We start from the raw sequence: 23,663 nt of genomic DNA, 5'->3' as shown, positions 1-23,663 counted from the left end.
TTGGAGCCCAAGGACCATCATGGTGTAGGCCGAGGCCTACTAGGAGCCAGGTGTAAATCGGAGGTAGTTGGACTTTGGAGGGAGCAGGACACTTTGCCGTCCACACAGCAGGGGATCAGCTGACGTTACCGAACCCCACTTACACATGAACAAGTGTTTTTTCTGAGCGGACAGCACTTCCGAGCACCAACTGGCGTTGTTGGAGCCCAGGGACCATCATGGTGTAGGCCGAGGCCTACTAGGAGCCAGGTGTAAATCGGAGGTAGTTTGACTTTGGAGGGAGCAGGACACTTTGCCGTCCACACAGCAGGGGATCAGCTGACGTTACCGAACCCCATTTACACATGAGCGAGTGTTTTCTCTGTGCGGACAGCACTTCTGAGCACCAACTAGCGTTGTTGGAGCCCAGGAAAAATCAGGTAGTAGGCTGAGGCCTACTAGGTGGCAGTTTTAGATTGTTTCTAGAATACTACTAACTGTCATCGTACTCCAATTAGGCCTCTGTCTTCACTCTGTTTCAAGCATCTCCTCTGGCTTCCAAACACGACAGTTGCTGCTCTGAAATGCCGTCTGCACAACCAACACTTGTTCCTGTGTTACTGGGGTTCTGTAACAGCAGCTTTTCCCTAGAGGTGAGTCAGGCAATGTCTCCTGCTCTGTCCACTTTTCCACTACAAGTAGTGGGAATGTAGACAAACCATGAGATATTGCCGGACTCACCTCTGGAGATCAGCTGATGTTACAGGACCATGGTAACACAGGAACAAGTGTTGATTGTGCAGACGGCACGTGAGAGCAGAAACAGGCGGAGTTGGAGGCCTGAGAAAATACTCAAAACAGAGTGGAGACAGAGGGCAAATCAGAGAACATATTAAATCAGAGGTAGTCAGAAGTTGTAGGCAAGAGGAGAGTTTGACGTACACACAGCAGGGGATCAGCTGACGTCACCGAACCCCACTTACACATGAGCGAGTGTTTTTTCTGTACGTACAGCACTTCTGAACACCAACTGGCGTTGTCGGAGCCCAGGAAAAATCAGGTAGTAGGTTGAGGCCTACTTGGAGCCAGGTGTAAATCTGTGGTACAAAGAGTTTGGAGGGAGCAGGACACTTTGCTATACACACAGCAGGGGATCAGCTGACGTTACCGAACCCCACTTACACATGAGCGAGTGTTTTTTCTGTGTGTACAGCACTTCTGAACACCAACTGGCGTTGTCGGAGCCCAGGGAAAATCAGGTAGTAGGCCGAGGCCTACTTGGAGCCAGGTGTAAATCTGAGGTACATAGAGTTTGGAGGGAGCAGTACACTTTGACATACACACAGCAGGGGATCAGCTGACGTTACCGAACCCCACTAACACATGAGCGAGTGTTTTTTCTGTGCGTACAGCACTTCTGAGCACCAACTAGCGTTGTCGGAGCCCAGGAAAAATCAGGTAGTAGGCTGAGGCCTACTTGGTGGCAGTTTTAGATTGTTTCTAGACTACTACTAACTGTCAACGTACTCCAATTAGGCCTCTGTCTTCACTCTGTTTCGAGTATTTCCTCTGGCTTCCAAACACGACACTTGCTGCTCTAATATGTCGTCTGCACAACCAACACTTGTTCCTGTGTTACTGGGGTTCTGTAACAGCAGCTTATCCCAAGAGGTGAGTCAGGCAATGTCTCCTGCTCTGTCCACTTTTCCACTACAAGTAGTGGGAATGTAGACAAAGCGGGAGACATTGCCGGACTCACCTCTTGAGATCAGCTGATGTTACAGGACCATGGTAACACAGGAACAAGTGTTGATTGTGCAGACGGCACTTGAGAGCAGAAACAGGCGGTGTTGGAGGCCTGAGAAAATACTCAAAACAGAGTGGAGACAGAGGGCAAGTCAGAGAACATATTAAATCAGAGGCAGTCAGAAGTTGTAGGCAGCAGGACAGTTTGATGTACACACAGCAGGGGATCAGCTGACGTTACCGAACCCCACTTACACATGAGCGAGTGTTTTTTCTGTGCGTACAGCACTTCAGAGCACCAACTGGCGTTGTTGGAGCCCAGGAAAAATCAGGTAGTAGGTTGAGGCCTACTTGGAGCCAGGTGTAAATCTGAGGTACCTAGAGTTTGGAGGGAGCAGGACACTTTGCCATACACACAGCAGGGGATCAGCTGATGTTACCGAACCCCACTAACACAAGAGTGAGTGTTTTTTCTGTGCGTACAGCACTTCAGAGCACCAACTGGCGTTGTTGGAGCCCAGGAAAAATCAGGTAGTAGGTTGAGGCCTACTTGGAGCCAGGTGTAAATCTGAGGTACATAGAGTTTGGAGGGAGCAGGACACTTTGCCATACACACAGCAGGGGATCAGCTGACGTTACCAAACCCCACTTACACATGAGTGAGTGTTTTCTCTGTGTGGACAGCACTTCTGAGCAACAACGGGCGTTGCTGTAGCCCAGGAAATAAAGTTCAGGTCATAGAAACATAAACACAACTGGAGACCTGGATCCTGTTGCCAGCCAATTATTTATTCTGGAAGAGGACTGGCAAATTCAGGTGAGATCCAGGCCTTGTTCATTTTCACAAAAGCAAGCCGGTCAACATTATCGGCGGATAGTTGCGTGCGACGGTCTGTTACCACACCACCTACAGCACTAAAGACACGTTCCGATAATACACTGGCAGCAGGGCAAGCCAGCACCTCCAATGCATACTGGCTAAGCTCTGGCCATGTATCCAGCTTAGAGACCCAAAACTTGAACGGGGAAGAGCCGTCTGGGAGTACACTAACAGGGCAAGACAAGTAGTCTGTCACCATCTGACGGAAACGTTGCCTCCTGCTGACTGGAGCCGTCTGTGATGGTGTAGCCCACAAAACTTTTCCACATTTGGGCCATACTGGCCTTGCCTTGTCTTGCGGCACTGCCTCTGCTACCTATTTGTGCAGAGCTTCCTCCACTGCCTCTACTCACATGGCTGCTTTGAAAAGAACTACCAGCAATACTCACGGGGGGAATGGAGAACATGATGGCCTGCACAAGTGTTTCTTGGTACTCCCGCATTTTACGCTCCCGGTTCAACTGTGGTATGAGGCTTTGCAAGTTGTCCCGGTAGCGAGGATCTAGGAGGGTGTACACCCAATAATCAGCCGTGTGGAGAATGTTGGCGATGCGGCGGTCATTTAACAAGCACTGCAGCATGAAATCAACCATGTGCAGCAGACTGCCAACTGGACCGGAAATGCTGTCCCCAGCTTGAGGCAGCATCTCAGCCTGCTCAGCATCACCCCACCCTCGCTGTACACACTGACTACTAGAGCCTTGTGTACCTCCCTCCTCTGGAGAGATGTGTTCCTCCTCCTCCATTGACTCCTCGTCATCCTCCTCACTAAGTGTCCCCTGCCTAGGCCTTTGTGTGGAACCACGTTGCGCAGACTTGCCAGAAGCAGATGGCATTTCTGACTCATCCTCGACCTCTTCAAAAACCTCCTCACTTAGTGCTTGTAAGGTTTTTTGAAGCAGACAGATAAGGGGGATAGTCATGCTGACTAGTGCATCATCTGCACTGGCCATCCGCGTGGAGTCATCGAAGGCACGCAAAACTTGGCAGATGTCCCTCATAGTGGCCCACTCAGTGGTGGTGAAGTGTGACCGGCACACAGTGCGACTTGTTTGCTCCTGATGCAGCTGGTACTCCATTACTGCTGCCTGCTGCTCACACAAACGCTCCAACATATGTAACGTTGAATTCCACCTGGTGGGGAGGTCACATATGATGCGATGTTCTGGCAGGCGGAATCGGCGTTGCAGAGATGCAATGCGTGATCTTGCCATGCTGGAACGCCGCAAGTGAGCACACTCTAGGCGAACCTTGTGCAGCAGTGCATCAAGATCCGGATAGTCCCTCAGAAAGCTCTGCACGACCAAATTGAGCATGTGTGCCAGACATGGTATGTGAGTGAAGTTGCCTAGGCCCAGAGCTGCCACTAGATTTCGGCCATTGTCACTCACTACCAAACCTGGCTGGAGATTCGCAGGCACAAACCACACATCGCTCTCCTGCTTGATGGCATTCCAGAGCTCCTGTGCTGTGTGGCTCCGATTCCCCAAAGAAATTAATTTAAGTACGGCCTGTTGACGTTTGGCCACACCTGTGCTCATATCTGTCCTAACAGGCTCATGCAGTGCTGATTCAGAGGAACTAGAGTAGGAGGAGGACTCAATATGTACAGACTGCATTCCCGCAATCCTTGGAGTTGGCAGAATACATACAGAGCCACTCTCCAGATCTGTACCCGGCTCCACAACATTGACCCAATGGGCAGTGAGGGAAAGGTATCGTCCCTGTCCATGGCTACTGGTCCACGCATCGGTGGTCAGGTGGACCTTGCTACTGACGGCGTTTAGTAGCGCATTTTTAATTTTTCCCTCCACATGCTTCTGCAGGGCAGGGACGGCTTGCCTGCTGAAGTAAAAGCGGCTGGGCACATTGTATTGTGGAACTGCCAATGACATCAAGTTCCAGAAGGTGTCAGTCTCCACCAGCCTGAATGACAGCATCTCAAGGGCCAGTAGTTTGGCAATGCCGGCATTCAGAGCCAGTGCTCGGGGATGGTTTGCCGAGTATGGCCGCTTTTTCTCCCATGCCTGTGCTACCGATTTCTGGCGAGTGGCCTGGGAGTGTGATGATGACTGAGAACGTGGTTCAGTGGGTGGTATTTCACTGGGTCTCTGGACAACAGTGGCAGAGGTTCTTCCATGGCGTTCCAGTGAGGAAGCTGAAACAGCTGTGTGTGAGCTGGAGGAAGAGGCCCCAACATGAGCTGAAGAGGTGGTAGGTGCTGCTGAAGGTTGGCCTACATGATCAGTGTGTCTGTGTAACTCCACCTCGTGCTTGGTACGCACATGTTTCCACATATTTGTGGTATTGAGGTTGCTCACATTTTTCCCTCGTTTAACTTTCTGATGACACAGCTTGCATTTGACAAAGCAAATGTCATCTGCAACTGTGTCAAAAAAAGACCACGCACTGCAAGTCCTGGGAGCGCCCCTTTTGTGTTTTGGAAGAGGATTGCTCCTCACGGGTGCCAAAGTGGAGGCTACAGGCAACCAAGTCTGCCCCCGCCCTCTCCCTCCTGTTTTGGCTGTTCGGGGAATCTCTTCCTCAGACCTGCTCCCACCACCTTCCTGTGGCTGACGCCATGATGGGTCAAGGACCTCATCATCTACACTCCCCTCTTCAAGCACCGGCTGGTCCTGGGTTGTCTCGCCAGCACCGTACGCACCAGAAATTGGCAACTGAATCTCATCATCATCAGGTGAGTACTGAGGTGTGCAGACAATAGGCACTGGCCCACCCACCTCTTCAGATTCAGAGGGACAAAGCAGTTGCGCATCACTGCAAACTCCCTCTTCGTCACGCTCTAGAATGCTGCTTGGCTGGCCACCTCTTTCCAAGCCAACAGATTCTGAGAACAGAAGTAAAGATTGAGATGGCTCCTGTCCAGGGCTCTCAGACTGCCTGGGCAATTTGGCAGGTGGTGAAGAGACAGATGGTTGCTCTTCAGTGCTCTGGCCCTGGGAGGATGCAGAAGTCATTGAAGTGGATGCGTTAGCTGCCATCCATCCGACAATGGCTTCAATTTGTTCGTCACGCAGCAGTGGGGTACGGCGAGGTCCTACAAAGCTGCGCATGAAGGACTGTTGCCTGGTAAAAGTGGGGGATGCCAGGTCACTGGTGACCGCAGCAGGCACCGAATCCCCACGTCCTCTCCCTGCTGAATCCCCACGTCCTTTCCCTGCTGAAACTCCACGGCCACGACCACGTGCCTTACTCCCTGCCTTCTTCATCTTAGTAGACTGATAAAGATAGGCAGAAAAGTAAAAAAGGGGGGGCTTAGTGTTCTTATTCCTGAACACCTGCTAACCAGTATAAGAAACACTAATTTTGACAAGAGTGTGTGTACTACACTTTAATATGATCTAATGTGGCCTACACAACTCTAAAGTGGAGTGTTGGGTGAACATTACTTCCTTTTTTTTTTTTTTGGGAAAAATAAAAGGATGTGACCAAAGTTTGAAAGCTATAGTATCACAAACTTTTTGGAGCGATTACAATGCAGGAAGCTAACCTACAATGCAATCGATGAGGCTCCAAAAAATAGGGCGATACTAGTCTGGCTGGCCCTGAAGGGCACAAGCCAGCAAAAAGGCTCCTCTATCTAATCCTATATAGTGTTTGCAACCAACCAATGACAATGGATGCGGATGGAAGCACACTAATATAGGAGCAAAAATCTGGACAAATTTGCTGCTATAAATAAAAAAAAAGGACTGTGTATGAGGCAGTGACGCACGCTGAGCGGACTACAACCAGCGGTGGCTGTAGAACACACTGCAACGTGAGCTGCACTCACACACAGAGAGACCTATCAGACAGCCAAAAACAGTGCAGAGAAATGGGCTATAGCACTGAAAGGCTCCGCTGTCCACTCCTTTAGTGTTTGCAACCAACGTATATGGATACATATGGAAGCACACTATACAGGAGAAAAAAAAAGCAGCAATAAAAGAAAAATGTGTATGAGGCAGAGACACACGCTGGGCGGCCTACAAGCAGACGTGCCTGCAGGACACACTACACAGCGTGGGTCTGCACTCACACAGCCCTTGCAGACAGCTATTAAAACAGCGCTGCTGGGCTAAAAAAATGCTACAGTGGTGGATTATGTAGCCTGGGTAGAGCAATAGATATTTTTGATGATCGCTATTTCTAACTGTCCCTCATAGTCTTCAACAGCAGCCTGTCCCTAACTGAATTCACAGCAGAGTGACCAGAAATGGTGGCTGCAGCGGTTTTTATAGTGCATCATGACATCATTTCAGCAGCCAATCACAGCCATGCCAGTAGTTAACATGCCTACATGCCTAACAGGATGTGCCCATACTTCTGAGGATCCCCATTGGCTGAATCAAATCGAGCGGGCTCCTAGCATTATGGGAACTTCCGATTCCGGTATTCGATATGAAAAAAGTATCGGACGTCATCGTGCCCCCACTGTGTCAGAGGCAGAGCGGGGAATGATGGGAGAGGGAGCGTCTGCTGACGCTCTCTCCTCCATCACTGCCTCCTTCAATGCGGCGGCAGCGGGAGTCAGCGCTGGGGGCAGGCGGGCCCTCCTGCCTCACAGGGGCCCCATAGCGGCTGTGTGATGTGCCGCTGGCTTTGGGGGCCCCTGGAGGAGCGGGGGCCCTAGGCAGATGCCTGGTCTGCCTGCCCCTAACGCCGGCCCTGTGCATTGGAAAGGTTATGGACCAGAAGAGAAAGCTTGGGTCCCAGATGGCGACATTAATGCTAACATCTTAGACAGATGGTTACATCAATCTTTCACTAAAAAAACTGGTCCTAAAGGTTCAGAGGCCCCTCGGCAAAGAGAGGTACAGTCATCGGTGTCTAAACATATTGCTGTAACCCCTACCCTGGACCCTAGGCGGTGCTGCACTAAAATTAATACTGCTGGACACAGGCAGTGTGTGGATGCTTAGGTTTGTAGGTTTGAGAATGCTGAGACTATTTCCCTCTCTGCTATACTCTAGTGTTAGACTGCATTGAGCTGATAAGTAATAAGGTCAGTGCTTGTAGCTCCCTTCTATATAAACCCCAGTAGACTGTGTCTAGCTGTCATTTATTAGTTTGCTTAGCTAGTACTAGGCTCTCTCACTTGGTTCTGACTTGGCTCTTGTAGTCTGTTTTGTATTTCCCATGTTCTGACTGTGGCTGTATTTTGACTACTCGCTTCTCTTCTGATTTTGTCCTTGACGTGACTTCTTGGCTTTGACTTTGATTGTCGGCCCTTTGTTGGAATATGTTTGGTGCAACAACTCCATTCCTGTCTAAAGGCCCCGTCTCACATAGCGAGATCGCTAGCGAGACCGCTAATGCGTCACCGATTTTGTGACACAACAGCGATCTCGCCTGCGATCTCGCTACATGTGACACGCAGCAGCGACCGGCCCCCCTGCTGGATACTGTTGATCGTGTAGGAATGTCTTGGGCCATTTTTTCGTCGTTGGCGTCCCGCTGGCCAGCATGCATCGCTGTATTGTGTTTGATCGTTGCTGCGTCGCTGAAGAGATCTGCCTGTTTGACAGCTTACTAGCGAGCATGTAGTTACGCACAAGCAATCCCTACCAGTTCGTATCGCTGTCGGGATCGCTGGTGCATCGCTAAGTGAAAAGGGACCCTAAGAGTGTTTAGTTGCTAGATTTGTATGTTGTTCATAAATTTAGAACAAAAAAGCATCCAGAGGCTCACACAGGGATAGCATGTGACTGTATTTCCTGTTTTTTCCTGTGTCTGTGTATGAGAGAAGTAGTCTGCTGTACATGCTGCACAGACAGAGACCCACAAATGATTTATTCCTGATCTATTAAGCTTATCATATATTGTTCCTGAATGTTCCTGAATAAAAAGCTCTGTCACACGCTTGGAGAGTATCCTGAATAATCAACTGCCAACACCGTTTCAGCCTTACGTTTTGTTATTCTGGATGGCAGTCTTTCTATGGAAGTAATCCATTTAACCCCTATGCAAGACCAGAACCCTGTACAGAGGTCAAGGCTGGTCGGATTTCTCTGGAATCTGCAAGACTAGATGGCTTGTGCCAAGTCTGCCCCCCGAAGAAGCAAGTAGCGAAACGCGCGTTGGGGTCCCGCAGTCCACCACACAGAAAGGTTGGTTTTGGCAACAGGTTTTTTATTATATATTTTTTTGCATATAATCTGACTTTACCCGATCTCCTTGGATACTTGGCCCTTGGACCACCTCTAATTTTCATAGTAGTGGATATATTTATGGCAGCAGTCACTCTTGATATCAGGCCATGCACTTTTTGCACATTTTTGCACTTTATATTAATACTGAGAAGGAATTGTGTCTTCATGCATAGAGGGTATACCGGCAGATATATATATATATATATATATATATATATATACACCTCTTTGCAGTTTTGTACACTTAGGCTGTGTGCACACGATGCTGATATCCAGCGGATCCGCAGCGGATTTTACCGCGCAGAAACGTTGCATATCCGCATTGTGATGTACAGTAACATGTAAATCGATGGAAAAAAAAAACCGCTGTGCAGACGCTGCGGATTTTTCCGCGCGGTTTTCCTGCGGTACAAAATCCGCAGCATGTTACTTCTTTTGTGTGGTTTTCTACCTCCCCAGTCTCCAAATCCGCAAGGGGGAAACCGAAGTGGAAAACCACACAAAAACCGCAAGAAAACTGCATTAAAAATGGAAGAAATCCGCAGGAACAATGCAGGTCATTTGACCTGCGGATTTCTTCAATCCTGCGCAGAAAAATCTGCAGGGCAAAAAAGTACGTGTGCACTCAGCCTTATAATGTAGCCTGCTCCTGAACCAGGGAGTTGTATGTGGGGAGGACTAAGCCTCCCAAGTGTGCTGAAGCTCCAGGTCTGAGCCTGATTTAACGGACATTTCTGTTCTTGTTTGCCTAAGCTAAAGGGTGTTTTCTTTGCTACTTGCTGCTTTATGGGTTTATGACACAATACACCACATGAACTTTAAAGGAACCTGCCTCCTGATTGTCTCCCGCTGCACCTGAGCAAGTAGAATCCCTACAATTGGTGTTAGACATGTGGGCAGCGATCCCAGCAGAGACTTGAGACAGTTGCTGCATGTCCTGGGTAAAGTTTTCAGCAAGGCAGCAAGCACTACCTGAAATAATGAAACACCTGGTCCAGGCCCAGGCACAGCAACAGGAGACCAACAGGCTGTTGTTACAGCAGATCCAACAGAGCCAGCAGGAGCAACGGCAGCAGTTCCAGCAGAGCCAGCAGGAGCAACGGCAGCAGTTCCAGCAGAGCCTGCAGGAGCAACAGCAGCAGATGCAGCTTCTGGCAATCGCCATCCAGGAGGGCAGGACGAGCGCCCCAACCCCAGGTCTGGCTGATGCCACCCACGTCGGGTAGGCGGTAAGGCACGCATTACAAAAAATGACCCCTGAGGATGATGTTGCAGCCTTCCTGACGGTGTTTGAGAGGGTGGCTGAGAGGGAAAAACTTCAGCCAGAGCAGTGGGCAGAGGTACTGGCCCCATACCTGATGGGGGATCCCCAGAAGGCGTACTATGATTTGACTGTACAAGACACCAAGGAGTATGCCAAACTAAAAGCGGAAATTCTCGCACGTTTGGGGGTGACAATGACTAACAGGGCACAGCGAGTTCACCGCTGGGCCAATCACCAAGAGAAACCACCGCGCTCCCAAATGTTCGACCTGTTGCACCTGGTCCAGAAATGGCTGCAGCCAGAGTCATCTTCCCCTGCACAGATGATAGAGCGAGTGGTAATGGATCGGTTTGTGCATTCCCTGCCAAGACCCCTACAGACTTGGGTTGCCCAGGGGATCCCCAGAATGCCGATGAACTGGTCAGACTGGTCGAGAGATACCAGGGGATGGAAGGCTCCTTGGGGAAGCAGCCCGTTCTGTATTGGGGGTTCCAGCAGGGGGCGGAGTCCCAAAAATGGGTGTGGCATCCAAGGTCAAAAAGGGCGGGGGAGGCGGTGCCCAAGGTCCCCATGGGTGATATTATTTGCTGGAAGTGCCGCGGGCCAGGACATATAGCTGCCCGTTGTCCCCAGACCACCGAGCAGATGGACTGCAGCATGGGACGCCGTAGTTCATACTATGCATATCCAGTTTGCAGTGTGAACTCTCCACCTAACGAGGGGCCGCAAGCGTGTCCAGTGAAGGTGAACGGTCGAGCAGTAATGGCGCTTCTAGACTCCGGGAGCTTGGTGACTCTTGTATGAGCCACCTTTCCTCTCAGCCTACTCCCGGGTAAAAAGGTCAGCGTTCGGTGTATACATGGCGATGCAAAATACTGCCCTATGGCAAGGGTGAACATTGAAATGGCGCATGGCACTGAATCCCATTAAGGGACTTGTTGCATCCTATAATTATAGGCCAGGATTTTTGTCTGTTTTGGGATCTGTGTGGTAAGGGTTCTGAGATTGCTAGCAAGAGCAGGGAACTAATGAACCCTAATAAGGTATCGCCACCATCGGAGGTGGACGAGTTTCCTTTATGTGTCCTTGTTGGGGATGAGGAGGAAGGGTCCCCTGTATCTGACATTCCGGAGTTAGGGGTGGCCAGTGAGAATTTTGGGACTGCTCAACATAGAGACCCAACACTGAGAGAAGCCTTCAACAATGTCACCGTCATTAATGGGGTTACACAAGAGCCGGGAGCGGACACAATTTTATGATGAGAGGGGAGTTGTTATACCGGGTCACGAAAAAAAGAGAGGAGGTGGTAGAGCAGTTAATAGTACCAGGCCCCTATAGACGGAAAATGTTGGACATGGCCCATTCACACATCTTGGGGGGACACCTGGGGGTGAAAAAAACGTATTGTCCTGGGTGTCACCGGGAAATAGCAAACTATTGCAGGTCCTGCCCGACATGTCAGTTAACTTCCCTCACATCTCATTTTCGGAACCCCCTTGTGCCACTGCCCATTATTGAGGTGCCATTTGAGAGAACTGCCATGGACTTGGTCGGTCCCTTAGTTAAATCAGCCCGGGGCCATCAGTATATATTAGTCATCCTGGACTATGCCACCCGCTGTCCTGAAGCAATTCCCCTGAGAAATTCCTCCGCGAAGAGTATAGCCCGCGAGCTGGTCCATGTGTTTTCCCAGACGGGTTTGCCGAAGGAGATCCTGACCGACCAGGGGACACCTTTTATGAGCAAGGTGATGAGGGAGTTGTGCAGAATCCTGCAAATCTCCCAGTTGAGGACTTCAGTGTACCATCCGCAGTCAGATGGCCTTGTTGAGAGGCTTAACAAGACACTGAAGAGCATGCTAAGAAAAACCATAGAGAAAGATGGTAGAGACTGGGATTGTCGCTTACCATATCTGCTATTTTCTATCCGTGAAGTTTCCCATGCCTCCACGGGGTTCTTCCCCTTCAAGCTTCTGTACGGCCGACATCCACGAGTTCTCCTAGATATAGCCAAGGAAACCTGGGAAGCCGAAGTCACGCCCCACAGAAGCGTCATTGAGCATATGGCACTGATGCAGCAGAGGGTTGCGAAGGTGATGCCCATTGTTAAAGAACATCTCCGCCAGGCACAAGAGGCTCAGGCAGGGTCTACAACCGGTCAGCAAGAGTGAGGCAGTCTAATCCGGGAGACCGAGTTCTCGTGCTAATTCCGACGGTGGAGAGTAAGTTCTTGGCCAAGTGGCAAGGGCCGTATGAGGTGGTGGAGAAACTTGGAGACGTTTACTACAAGATCCACCAACCCGGAAGACGGAAGCCATACCAGGTTTACCATGTCAACCTCATCAAGTCGTGGCAAGATAGAGAGACAGTGGTAACTCCGTGCTCGCTGGGCAACCTAGGAGGGGAGGTTGGAGCGGTTACCATAGCGGAGATGCTATCGAAGACCCAGAAACAGCAGTGCCGAGTGTTACTCCAGAAAAAGAGGGACCTGTTTTCAGAGTTGCCGGGGTGCACATGTGTGCGTGAACGTAAAGCCTTATCGAATTCCTGAGGCCCGTCGAGAGGTAATCTCTAAGGAGGTGCAGCATATGTTGAAGCTCGGGGTCATTGAGGAATCCAAGAGCGGCTGGTCGAGCCCGATTGTCCTGGTCCCAAAACCTGATGGTGAATGGAGGTTCTGCAACGATTACCGGAAGCTGAATGAGGTCTCCAAGTTCGACGCTTATCCCATGCCACGCGTTGATGAGCTCATCGAGAGACTTGGACCTGCCAGGTACATAACCACTTTGGATCTGACAAAGGGATATTGACAGATCCCCATGGCACAGGAAGCCAAGGAGAAGATGGCATTTTCTACACCAGACGGGTGCTTTCAGTATGTCCGGATGCCGTTTGGCCTGCAGTGAGCTCTGGCAACCTTCCAGAGGGCTATGGATAGAATCCTTACACCTCATAAGCTATACGCTGCCGCGTACCTGGATGATATCGCCATCTTTACCCAGGACTGGGAAACACACCTGGAAAAGGTCCAAGCAGTGTTTGATGCTCTAAGGGAGGCGGGGTTTACAATAAACCCGAAGAAGTGTGCTGTGGGTAAAGAAGAAGCCAAGTACCTCGGATATGTAGTGGGGCGTGGCGAGATCAAACCCCAAATCAATAAAGTGGAGGCCATTCAAACATGGCCGTGACCTCTCTCCAAAAAGCAAGGTAAATCCTTTCTGGGGATCGTGGGATATTACAGGAGGTTCATCCCAAACTTCGCCATGATGGCTGCGCCTCTAACTGATCAGCTTAAGGGGACAAAATCCGTAATGGTCAGATGACCAGTCAGCTGCTGCGTTTGTGGGTGTGACTACACCCTTATAATGTAGCCTGCTCCTGAACCAGGGAGTTGTATGTGGGGAGGACTAAGCCTCCAGTGTGTGCTGAAGCTCCAGGTCTGAGCCAGACTTAACGGACATTTCTGTTCTCTTTTGCCTAAGCTAAAGGCAGATTTCTTTGATACTTGCTGCTTGATGGGTTTATGACGCAATAAACCACATGAACTTTAAAGAAACCTGCTTCCTGATTGTCTCCCTCTGCACCTGAGCGAGTAGAATCCCTAATATATATATATATATATATATATATATATATATATATATATATATATATATATATATTGCTCTTTTATTCTATAAACCACTGACATGTTTTCGGATTTCCAAGCCCTAAATTTTGTATTTATTTTCAGAAAATGAAAAATGGTCGAAATAACAAAAATATGCAGTGCTTGCAGACCTCAAGAAAACAAATTCATAATCATTTAGAAACAACAATGCTAATGTTTTAACTGAGGAGGAGCTCAGAAATTAATATTTTGAGGAATAACCATGATTTTTAATCACAACTTTCATGCATCTTGGCATGCTTTCCACCAGTCTTTCACACTGCTTTTGGGTGATCTTATGCCACTCCTGGTACAAAAATTTAAGTAGTTCTTCTTTGTTTGATGGCTTATGACTATCCATCTTCCTCTTGATTACATTCCAGAGGTTTTCAATCGGGTTCAGGTCGGGAGATTGAGCTGGCCATGAAAGGGATTTGATGTGGTGGTCCTTTATCCACACATTGATTGACGTATTTGTGTGTTGCATTGCGCATTGTCCTGCTGGAAAAAACAGTCCTCAGAGTTGGGGAACATTGCCTGAGCAGAAGGAATCAACTGTTTTTCCAGAATAACCTTGCATGATGCTTGATTCATATGTCCTTCGCAAAGACTAACCTGCCCAATTCCAGCCATACTGAAGCATCCCCAGATCATCACCAATCCGCCACAAAATTTCACAGTGGGTACAAGACACTGTGGTTTATACACCTCTCCAGGTCTCCATCTAACCAATAGACAACCAGGTGTTGGGCAAAGCTGAAAATTAGACTAATCAGAGAAGATTACCTCACTCCAGTCCTCTATGGTCCAATCTTTGGCAAACTTCGCCTGGCTCTCCTTTCCTTCTCATTGATGAAAGGCTTTTTCTAGCTTTACATGACTTGAGCCCTGCCTCTAGGAGCCTGTTATGAACTGTTCTTGCCATGCACTTCACCCCAGCTGCCATTTGCCCATCCTTTTGTAGGTCACTTGATGTCATCCTGCAGTTGATGAGTGACATTCGAATAAGATGATGGTCATCCCGTTCAGTGGACAGTCATTTTCGCACTCTGCCGGTCTGTAGCTTTGTTGTCTCTAATGTCTGCTGCTTGACTTTGTTGTAATAGACTGCTGTCTTAGAAATTTTAAGGATGGAGGCAACATGATGCTCACTGTATCCCTCTGCTAGTAAAGCCAGAATTGATTCCTTCTTTTCCTCACTCAAGACTTTTCTTTTCAACTCCTTTGGCATGGATAAAAGTTATTTTTTCATTCCTATTACTTTTGGGATATTACTAGCACTTGTTTTGCCATCCAGCTTGTCCTATTACAAGAGGATTGTGAACACCACAGCAGTTTTTTTTTAACTTTCCTTCGTTAAATAAGATTTGGTTCAGTTGATCACCTAATGAGAAGCACATTATGCAGAATGAGGTGTACTCTGGTTAGAATTCAACTGACACTGGAATGGAATGGCTGTCAAACATGTAGAGAAGCTGATTTTTATAAAGCTGTGCAGTGGTCTCTTATTTTTTTCCAGAGCTGTATATACACACGTGGTCAAAATTGTTGTTACCCCTCGTTTAGTGACAGAAAAACCCACAATGGTCACTGATTTTCTTGGGTGTTTATAGCTGTATGTTTTGTGTCATTATCCAGTTGCAAGACCCATGACCTGTGACTGAGACCAAGCTTTCTGACACTGGGTAGCCACATTTCTCTCTAGAATCCATTGATAGTCTTGAGATTTCATTGTACCCTGCATAGATTCTAGACACCCTGTGCCAGATGCAGCAAAGTAGCCCCAGAACAAAGCAGAGCCTTCTCCATGTTTCACAGTAGGGACTGTGTTCTTTTCTTGATATGCTTCATTTTTCCATCTGTGAACATAGAGCTGATGTGCCTTGCCAAAAAGTTCCATTTTTGTCTCATCTGTCCATAGGACATTCTCCCAGAAACTTTGTGGCTTATCAACATGTAGTTTTGCAAATTCCAGTCTGGCTTTTTTATAATTTTTTTCAACAATGGTGTCTTCCTTGATCGTCTCCCATGAAGTCCACTTTGGTTCATACGACAGATGGTGTGATCTGACACTGATGTTCCTTGAGCTTGAAGTTCACCTTTAATCCGTTTAGAAGTTTTTCTGGGCTCTTTTGTTACCATTCGTATTATCCATCTCTTTGATTTGTCATCCATTTTGCTCATGCGGCCACGTCCAAGGAGATTGGCTACAGTTCCATGGAGCTTAAATTTCTGTATAATATGTGCAACTTTATTCACAGGAACATCAAGCTGCTTAGAGATGGTCTTATAACTTTTACCTTTAACATATTTGTCTATAATTTTCTTTCTAATCTCCTGAGACAACTCTTTCCTTCACTTTCCTCTGGTCCATGTTGAGTGTGATACACACCATGTCACCAAACAGCACAGTGAGCACCTGTAGCTCCCTATGCAGGCACACTCACTGATTCCAAGATTGTAGACACCTGTGATGCTAATCAGTAGACACACCTTGATTTAACATGTCCCTTTTGTCACATTATTTTCAGGGGTATTATCATTTCTGTCCAGGCCTATTTCATGAATTTTTTTTTTTTTTTAAATTCTGCGGAAGCATTAAGTAGAAAGAGGTGTACTCTGGTTGGAACTCAACTGACACTTAATGGAATGGCTGTCAGACATATAGAGAAGCTGATTTTTGCAAAACTGTGCTGTGGCCTCTTAATTTTTGCCAGAGCTGTATATTACACATCCATCCATCATATATATATATATATATATATATATATATATATATATATATATATATATATATACACATATATATACAGAAACCCGTGTACACCTATACATACAGTAAATAGAGTGTATAATGATTTAAACTGTATGCACCCGCATATATACACACACCATGGTTGGACATACCACATTTGCGGCTGGTGCAGCTACACAGGGGCCCAGAGGTGGAGGAGGGCCCCTGCAGGGCAGGTAATAATGAAGGCAATTTGCTCCATTTATCCGGCCCTAAGGCTCCGGGGGGACCCTGGCCAGATTGCCCTCATGTGCGGCAGGCAGGGAGCGATCCCTGCAGCTCTGCAACCAACGGGAGAAAATGGCAGTGGAGCGGAGCTGCAGGTATCCGTCCTGCTTCCTGCCCGCGCTTCCTGTCTCACACTGCAGCTCAGCTTGATGACGTCATCATTCAGTGCGTGGTTGTGCCAGAGAGAGAAAGCTGCCTGCGATGGTGATGCTGCAGCTGCGGGAGAGTGTGCAGAGAGGTGATTGGTGCTGTGAGTGTGTGCATGTGTGTGGCTGTGGGGGAATGCACAGAGGTGAGGTGTGTGTGTGTGTGTAGAGATGAGTGGTGGTGGTGTGTGTGTGTGTGTGTGTGTGTGTGGGCGTGCATAGCATTGTGGGGGAATGTGCATAGAGATGAATGGTGCTGTGTGTGTCTGTGTGTGTAGGTGTAGGAGAGGGAAATGATGGGGTGATGGAGAGGGCAATGATGGAGGTGGTGATGGAGAAGGCAATGATGAAGGTGGTGGAGAGGGCAATGATGGAGGTGGTGGAGAGAGCAATAATGGGGGTGGGTAGGGGTGGGGGAGAGGATAATAATGGCATGCGGGGGAGGAGGACAATGAGGGGTGTGGGGGATTGGGATGGGAGGAAGGGGGATTTAAAATCGACTTAGGAACAGGGGGAGGTTGAGGAAGACATTATCGCTTATTATGTCTATGTCTAACACAGTCCCTTAGTATATAGTGTCCTCACTTATTATACATAGCACAGTCCCTTAGCATATAGTGTACTCTCTTATTATGTATAGTGACAACCCTCAGTGTACTTACTTATTATGTAGTACACAGTCCCTTAGTATATAGTGTACTCACTTATGTATAGCACAGTCTCAGTTACATAGTTTCCTCTTTTATTATGTATATCCCCGTCCCTTATTACATACCATCCTCTCTAGTTATATGGTGCTGTCTCTTATTATATAGCTTCCTCTGCTATCTCTTACATAGAGTATTTTTGTTATTCACAGCGCCCTCTTTTATTACATAGTCCCCTCTCTTGTTAGATATAAAATGACTGCTAATGGAGGAGCTGGTGACCAGACGACCTGTCCATCAGCTCCTCCATTAGAAAATAAGCTTTCCCATGTTCCATCAAAAATCGTTGCATTATACAGCTAACAATACAGGACAGTATGTAATAAAAAGCTGGGATCTATATAATCCAATATGTAAGGGATGGTGCTGTACATAACAGGAGAGGGCACTGTATAATAAGGGATGGCAATATACTGTACATAATAAAGGAGACTATGTAATGTATATACATGTATGTGTGTGTGGCTATATATGTAGCTTAGTCGCCATAAAAGGAGCTTGGCCCAGACATTTTTTGCACAAGGGCGCCAAGCTGTCAGTGTCTACCCCTGACACATACACACAAACTTATGCACACTATGTACAGTGAATATATACAAAACGGTTTTCACCGAATGCATGTGGTATATACAGATACACATACAGTATATACACTAAGTTGTACATTACATATATATATACACACACACACACCATCTATATACACATACATACACAATCACCCATTATATATGTGTATACACACACAATGGTTTGTGGATATACACGTTGCTGGCTATTGCTGCAGTAGTATCTCACTTTTTATTGTCTAAAATGGATGTCAGATTGTTGGCTAACTACCGTACATCACTTTTTTAATAATATGTTGCTATTCTTTAAAGTCCAGTTTGTTCCCGATGCACTTCTGAAAGCCCTTTAGCATCTAAATGGAAATACATTGCAAAGAAGATGGGTAACTGTTCTATGACCTATCACTGTGTAACATCATATACTGTAGGTGATTTGTGTAAAGAACATGGGGATTAAGAGCCACGAATACACTCTGCCATCTACTGGCTTCAATGGAAACGTTTACCAGCTTCTACAAAGTCATCTCAGTAAACTGCTATTTCCTGAATAAATCCAGCACAAATATATTGTATTGGTAACATTTCCATAAAGCACTTACCCAATGCTGAAGTCCCAAAAAACACAGACTGGATTGGTTCTCAGCTTGATCGAGCTGTTCTGTTAAACATTGTAACAAACAATCAGTAGTGAAAAGAGAAAACTACAGCTGTAAGTATAGTCATACTTCAGTATGAAAAAGCCATTTAGTCATGCAGCAACGTACTTTTAAGTTGAACACAACTTAGTAGCAAGATCAGACACGGATGAAACAGAAAAACGATAATTTTGCTTCATGGCAATGTAGCTTGTATACAATATGTAAAGTCTAATGTGGAACTGTAAAATTATTTCGAAATATTCTCATTAGAATAAATTATTTAGAAACACTGGGCACAGTATATTAATTTTAAGAATGTGAAATGCTAGATATGCCCCTGATCAAGCCCTGCAATGGGGGAAACCTAGAGTTCAGCCACACTCATTGTGCTACATTTCAAATATTGTATCACATACTATACAAAGTTTTCTTTTATACCTTTGTGAATTATAAGGAAGCAAATATTGCACTATATCTTTATCCCTTTTATACCCTTTCAAGAGTATAAGAAATGAATATAAAATTAGTGCAAAAAACTACAAAGCACAATTTGATGCAAGGAGGGACCACTGAAATACTCATTGGACAGACCAGAACAATTTCTTCATCACTTTATTAAAGGGTTCTGTGGGAATGAAAAAATAAGAGTGTATTAGGGATTTGTAATCACATTTCCTTTAACTAGGAAATAACACTAAAAAATTTTGTCTAGGAGAAGTAGTCACTCTAGAATCAAAATGCCTGCCATCTCATTTCATTTAGAGAAATCTGTCCTAGAATGTTACTACGACAGGAGCTTGTGAGCATGTACAGAAGGAATCTGGCATAAAGACTTTGTTTAATGTGCAGGAAGATGAGATACCAGTGGATAATCTTAGCTAATTCAGGAGATACCAGAAGTTCTGAGATAAGAAAAGCAGAATCCCACTGCTGTCCACCATGTCTACAAGACCTAATAATGGAGATATTAGAGGCACTGAAGTAAGAGACTGCTCACACTGCTGTCCACCCTGTCTGTGACCTAATACTGGATATACTAGGAGTGTTGAGGTAAGAAGAGAAAGCTCACACTGCTGTCCTCCATGTCTATCTGATCTTATACTGGAGATACCAGGTGTACTGAGGTAAAAAGAGGCTGCTCACACTTCTGTCCACCCTGTCTATCTGATCTTATACTGGAGATACCAGTGGTGCTGAGGTAAGAAGAGGCTTCTCACAGTGCTGTCCATCCTGTCTATCTGATCTAATACTGGAGATACCAGTGGTGCTGAGGTAAGAAAAGCAGGATCCCATTGCTGTCTATATGACCTAATAATGGAGATATTAGGGGCACTGAGGTAAGAAGAGGCTGCTCACACTGCTATCCACCCAGTCTATCTGATCTAATACTGGAGATACCAGTCATGCTGAGGTAAAAAGAGCTGGATCCCACTGCTGTCCAACACGTCTATATGACCTAATATTGGAGATATTAGGGGCACTGAGGTAAGAAGAGGCTGCTCACTCTGCTGTCCACCATGTCTATCTGATCTAATACTGGAGATACCAGGGGTGCTGATATAAGAAGAGGCTGCTCACAGTGCTGTCCACCCTGTCTATCTGATCTTATACTGGAGATACCAGTGGTGCTGAGGTAAGAAGAGGCTTCTCACAGTGCTGTCCATCCTGTCTATCTGATCTAATACTGGAGATACCAGTGGTGCTGAGGTAAGAAAAGCAGGATCCCATTGCTGTCTATATGACCTAATAATGGAGATATTAGGGGCACTGAGGTAAGAAGAGGCTGCTCACACTGCTATCCACCCAGTCTATCTGATCTAATACTGGAGATACCAGTCATGCTGAGGTAAAAAGAGCTGGATCCCACTGCTGTCCAACACGTCTATATGACCTAATATTGGAGATATTAGGGGCACTGAGGTAAGAAGAGGCTGCTCACTCTGCTGTCCACCATGTCTATCTGATCTAATACTGGAGATACCAGGGGTGCTGATATAAGAAGAGGCTGCTCACAGTGCTGTCCACCCTGTCTATCTGATCTAATACTCGAGATAACAGTGGTGCTGAGGTAAGAAAGCAGGATCCCACTGGTGTCTATATCACCTACTAATATAGATATTAGGGGCACTGAGGTAAGAAAAGGCTGCTCACACTGCTGTCCACCCTGTCTATGTGATCTAATGCTGGAGATACCAGTCATGCTGAGGTAAGAAAAGCAGGATCCCACTGCTGTCCAACATGTCTATATGACCTAATAATGGAGATATTAGGGGCACTGAGGTAAGAACAGGCTGCTCACACTGCCGTCCACCCTGTCAATCTGATCAAATACTGGAGATACTAGAAGTGCTAAGGTAAGAAGAGGTTGCTCACACTGCAGTCTGCCATATCTATCTGATCTAATACTGGGGATACCAGAAGTGCTGAGGTAAGAAGAGGGGGATAACACTGCTCTCCACCCTGTCTTTTTGGACTAATACTGGAGATACTAGGGATGTTGAGGTAAGAAGAGGCTGCGCACACTGCTATCCACTTGATCTAATACTAGAGATAACAAGAATACAGAGGCAAGAAGAGACTGCTTACATTGCAGTCTACCCTATCTGATCTAATACAATACTGGAGATACCAGTGTTGCTGAGGTAAGAAGAGCAGGATTACATTGCTGTCCACCCTATCTTTCTGAGCTAGTACTGGAGATATTAGGGGGGCAGAGTTAAGAAGAGGCTGCTCACACTGCTATCCATCCTATCTATTTTATCTAATACTGGATGTTGTGAATTCACTTTCTGGCCTGCCTCTGACAGAGGAGTCGCAAGTACTCTTTCCGGGATCCCTCTGGTGGTTACAGGAGGTAATGGAGCTGATCTAATTGACAGAGGCCTGCCACCTGAAAATGAGGACGACGATTGGACATCTGGAGTCTCTGACTGGATTTAAGACAGCCAACTCCCACTATTCCTTCTGGTGATTTTTCCTGCCTCCTGAGGTCTTAGTTTCCAGTTCAGTCCCTGCATGCTCAAGCTAAGTGTTCTTTGCTATTGTTCACATTTGATTTGGTTTTGTCTATTCAGTTTTGTGTGGTCAGCCAGCCCCGGCTGGGGCTGTGCTGAATTTCCATCCTTATGTTACTGTTTGTGTCAGTTTTTTTTGTCCCTTATTAGATTGGCCTCTTTTTACTCTGCTTTCAGAATATGCCAGAGTGCTGATATAGTGGGAGAAGTCTAGTGACTTCAGAGTTTTTGCTATCAGAAGTGTTGGACATTTTTGCAGGGTTTTTTGCGTGATTGCAGACAGTGTCATTCCTTTCCTGTCCTTTCTAGTTAGTGTGGGCCCCATCATTTGCCCAGCCTATTTTCCTACCTGTGTTTGTGCTTTCATCTTGTCTCACCGACAATACATGTTTGGGGGCTGTCTATTCCTTTGGGGTCTGCTCTGGGGCAGTTTAGATTTCCCCTTTTCTTGCTTTAGGCTTATTTAGTTCTCTGGCTGTGTTGAGGCGTCTAGAATCATCGTAGGCACGCTCCACAGCTACTGATAGTTGTGTGGATAGGATAAGGGGACTGCAATCAGCTTAGTTACCAACCTCTCTGGTTTTCTGTAGCTTAGCTTGGTCTTGTTTTCCTCCTCGGTGACCCAATCATAACAGAATCACCAGCCTAAACCGCAGATTCTAGGGTACTCAAAAGCAGGAGAAGATTGTTTTATATGTATTTCTTCCTCTTTTTCTCTGGGGCCGTAGGAGGAATTTTTCCTTAATGGAGATTAAGCAATTGTCTGATCGTGTTGAGCAGCTCGCTGCTGAAGTGCGCAGAATTTCCACCTATCTCGCTCAATCACCTGCTGTTGAACCAAAAATCCCTACTCCTGATGTGTTTTCTGGGGATCGGTCTAAATTTTTGAATTTTAAGAATAATTGTAAATTATTTCTTGCCTTGATGCCTAACTCATCGGGGAACTCTGTGCAGCAGGTTAAAATTGTCATCTCCTTGCTGCGCGGCGATCCCCAGGATTGGGCTTTTTCTCTGACACCTGGAAATCCTATTCTGACTAATGTGGACGCATTTTTTAAAGCTTTGGGGTTGTTGTATGATGAACCTAACGCTATTGATCAAGCTGAGAAAACTTTATTGGCATTAAACCAGGGTCAGGATTCTGCAGAGTTATACTGTCAAAAATTCCGAAAGTGGGCAGTCCTTACTACATGGAATGATGATGCCTTAGCAGCTCTCTTTCGGAAGGGTTTATCAGAAACCGTAAAGATGTTATGGTGGGATTTCCTGTTCCCTCTGGTCTTGATGATTCTATGTCATTAGCCATTCAAGTTGATCGGCGTTTACATGAACGTAAAACTACACGAGAGGCGTTGCCGCCTTTTGAACAAACGTCTGAACCCATGCAATGTGATAGGGTTTTGTCTAGGGTGCAACGTCAGGAGTTTAGAAGGCGTAATAAGCTGTGTTTTTTCTGTGGAGACACCTCTCATACTATTTCTGTCTACCCTAAACGAGAGAAACGTTTTGCACACACATTTGCTCTGGGCAGTGTACAACCTAAGTTCCTTTTGGCAATTACTCTGATCTGCTCCTTATCCACATTTTCTGCTAAGGTTTTTGTGGATTCAGGAGCAGCTTTGAATCTGATGGATTTGGACTTTGCTAAACGTTGTGGTTTTCCCATGATACCCCTGCGGACTCCTATTCCTTTGAGGGGTATTGATGCTACTTCTTTGGCAGAGAATAAACCCCAGTTTTGGACCCAGGTGATAATGTGGGTCACCCCGGACCACCAAGAAAATTGTAAATTTTTGGTGCTGCACAATTTGCATGATACTATTGTTCTGGGTTTTCCCTGGTTGCAAACTCATAATCCTGTTTTGGATTGGAAATCTGTGTCTGTGGTGAGTTGG

The 23,663-nt window shown here is 46.6% G+C and overlaps 1 protein-coding gene across 1 annotated transcript in view; it reads right to left on the bottom strand.

The window, feature by feature from the left end:
* ADGRD2 (adhesion G protein-coupled receptor D2) overlaps positions 1 to 23,663 on the bottom strand; it is a 739,028-nt gene that overhangs the window by 580,271 nt on the left and 135,094 nt on the right. The window contains exon 17 of the mRNA XM_073541421.1: positions 18,716 to 18,774. Within this exon, the coding sequence (XP_073397522.1) occupies positions 18,716 to 18,774 (59 nt within the window). The remainder of the gene's footprint in view (positions 1 to 18,715; positions 18,775 to 23,663) is intronic.

The sequence above is a fragment of the Dendrobates tinctorius genome, unplaced genomic scaffold, assembly GCF_039654945.1.
Source record: "Dendrobates tinctorius isolate UK_male_01 unplaced genomic scaffold, ASM3965494v1 ptg000120l, whole genome shotgun sequence".
NCBI lineage: Eukaryota > Metazoa > Chordata > Amphibia > Anura > Dendrobatidae > Dendrobates > Dendrobates tinctorius.
The sequence above is the reverse complement of the archived record's forward strand: the minus strand, read 5'-3'. Positions and strand labels throughout refer to the sequence as shown.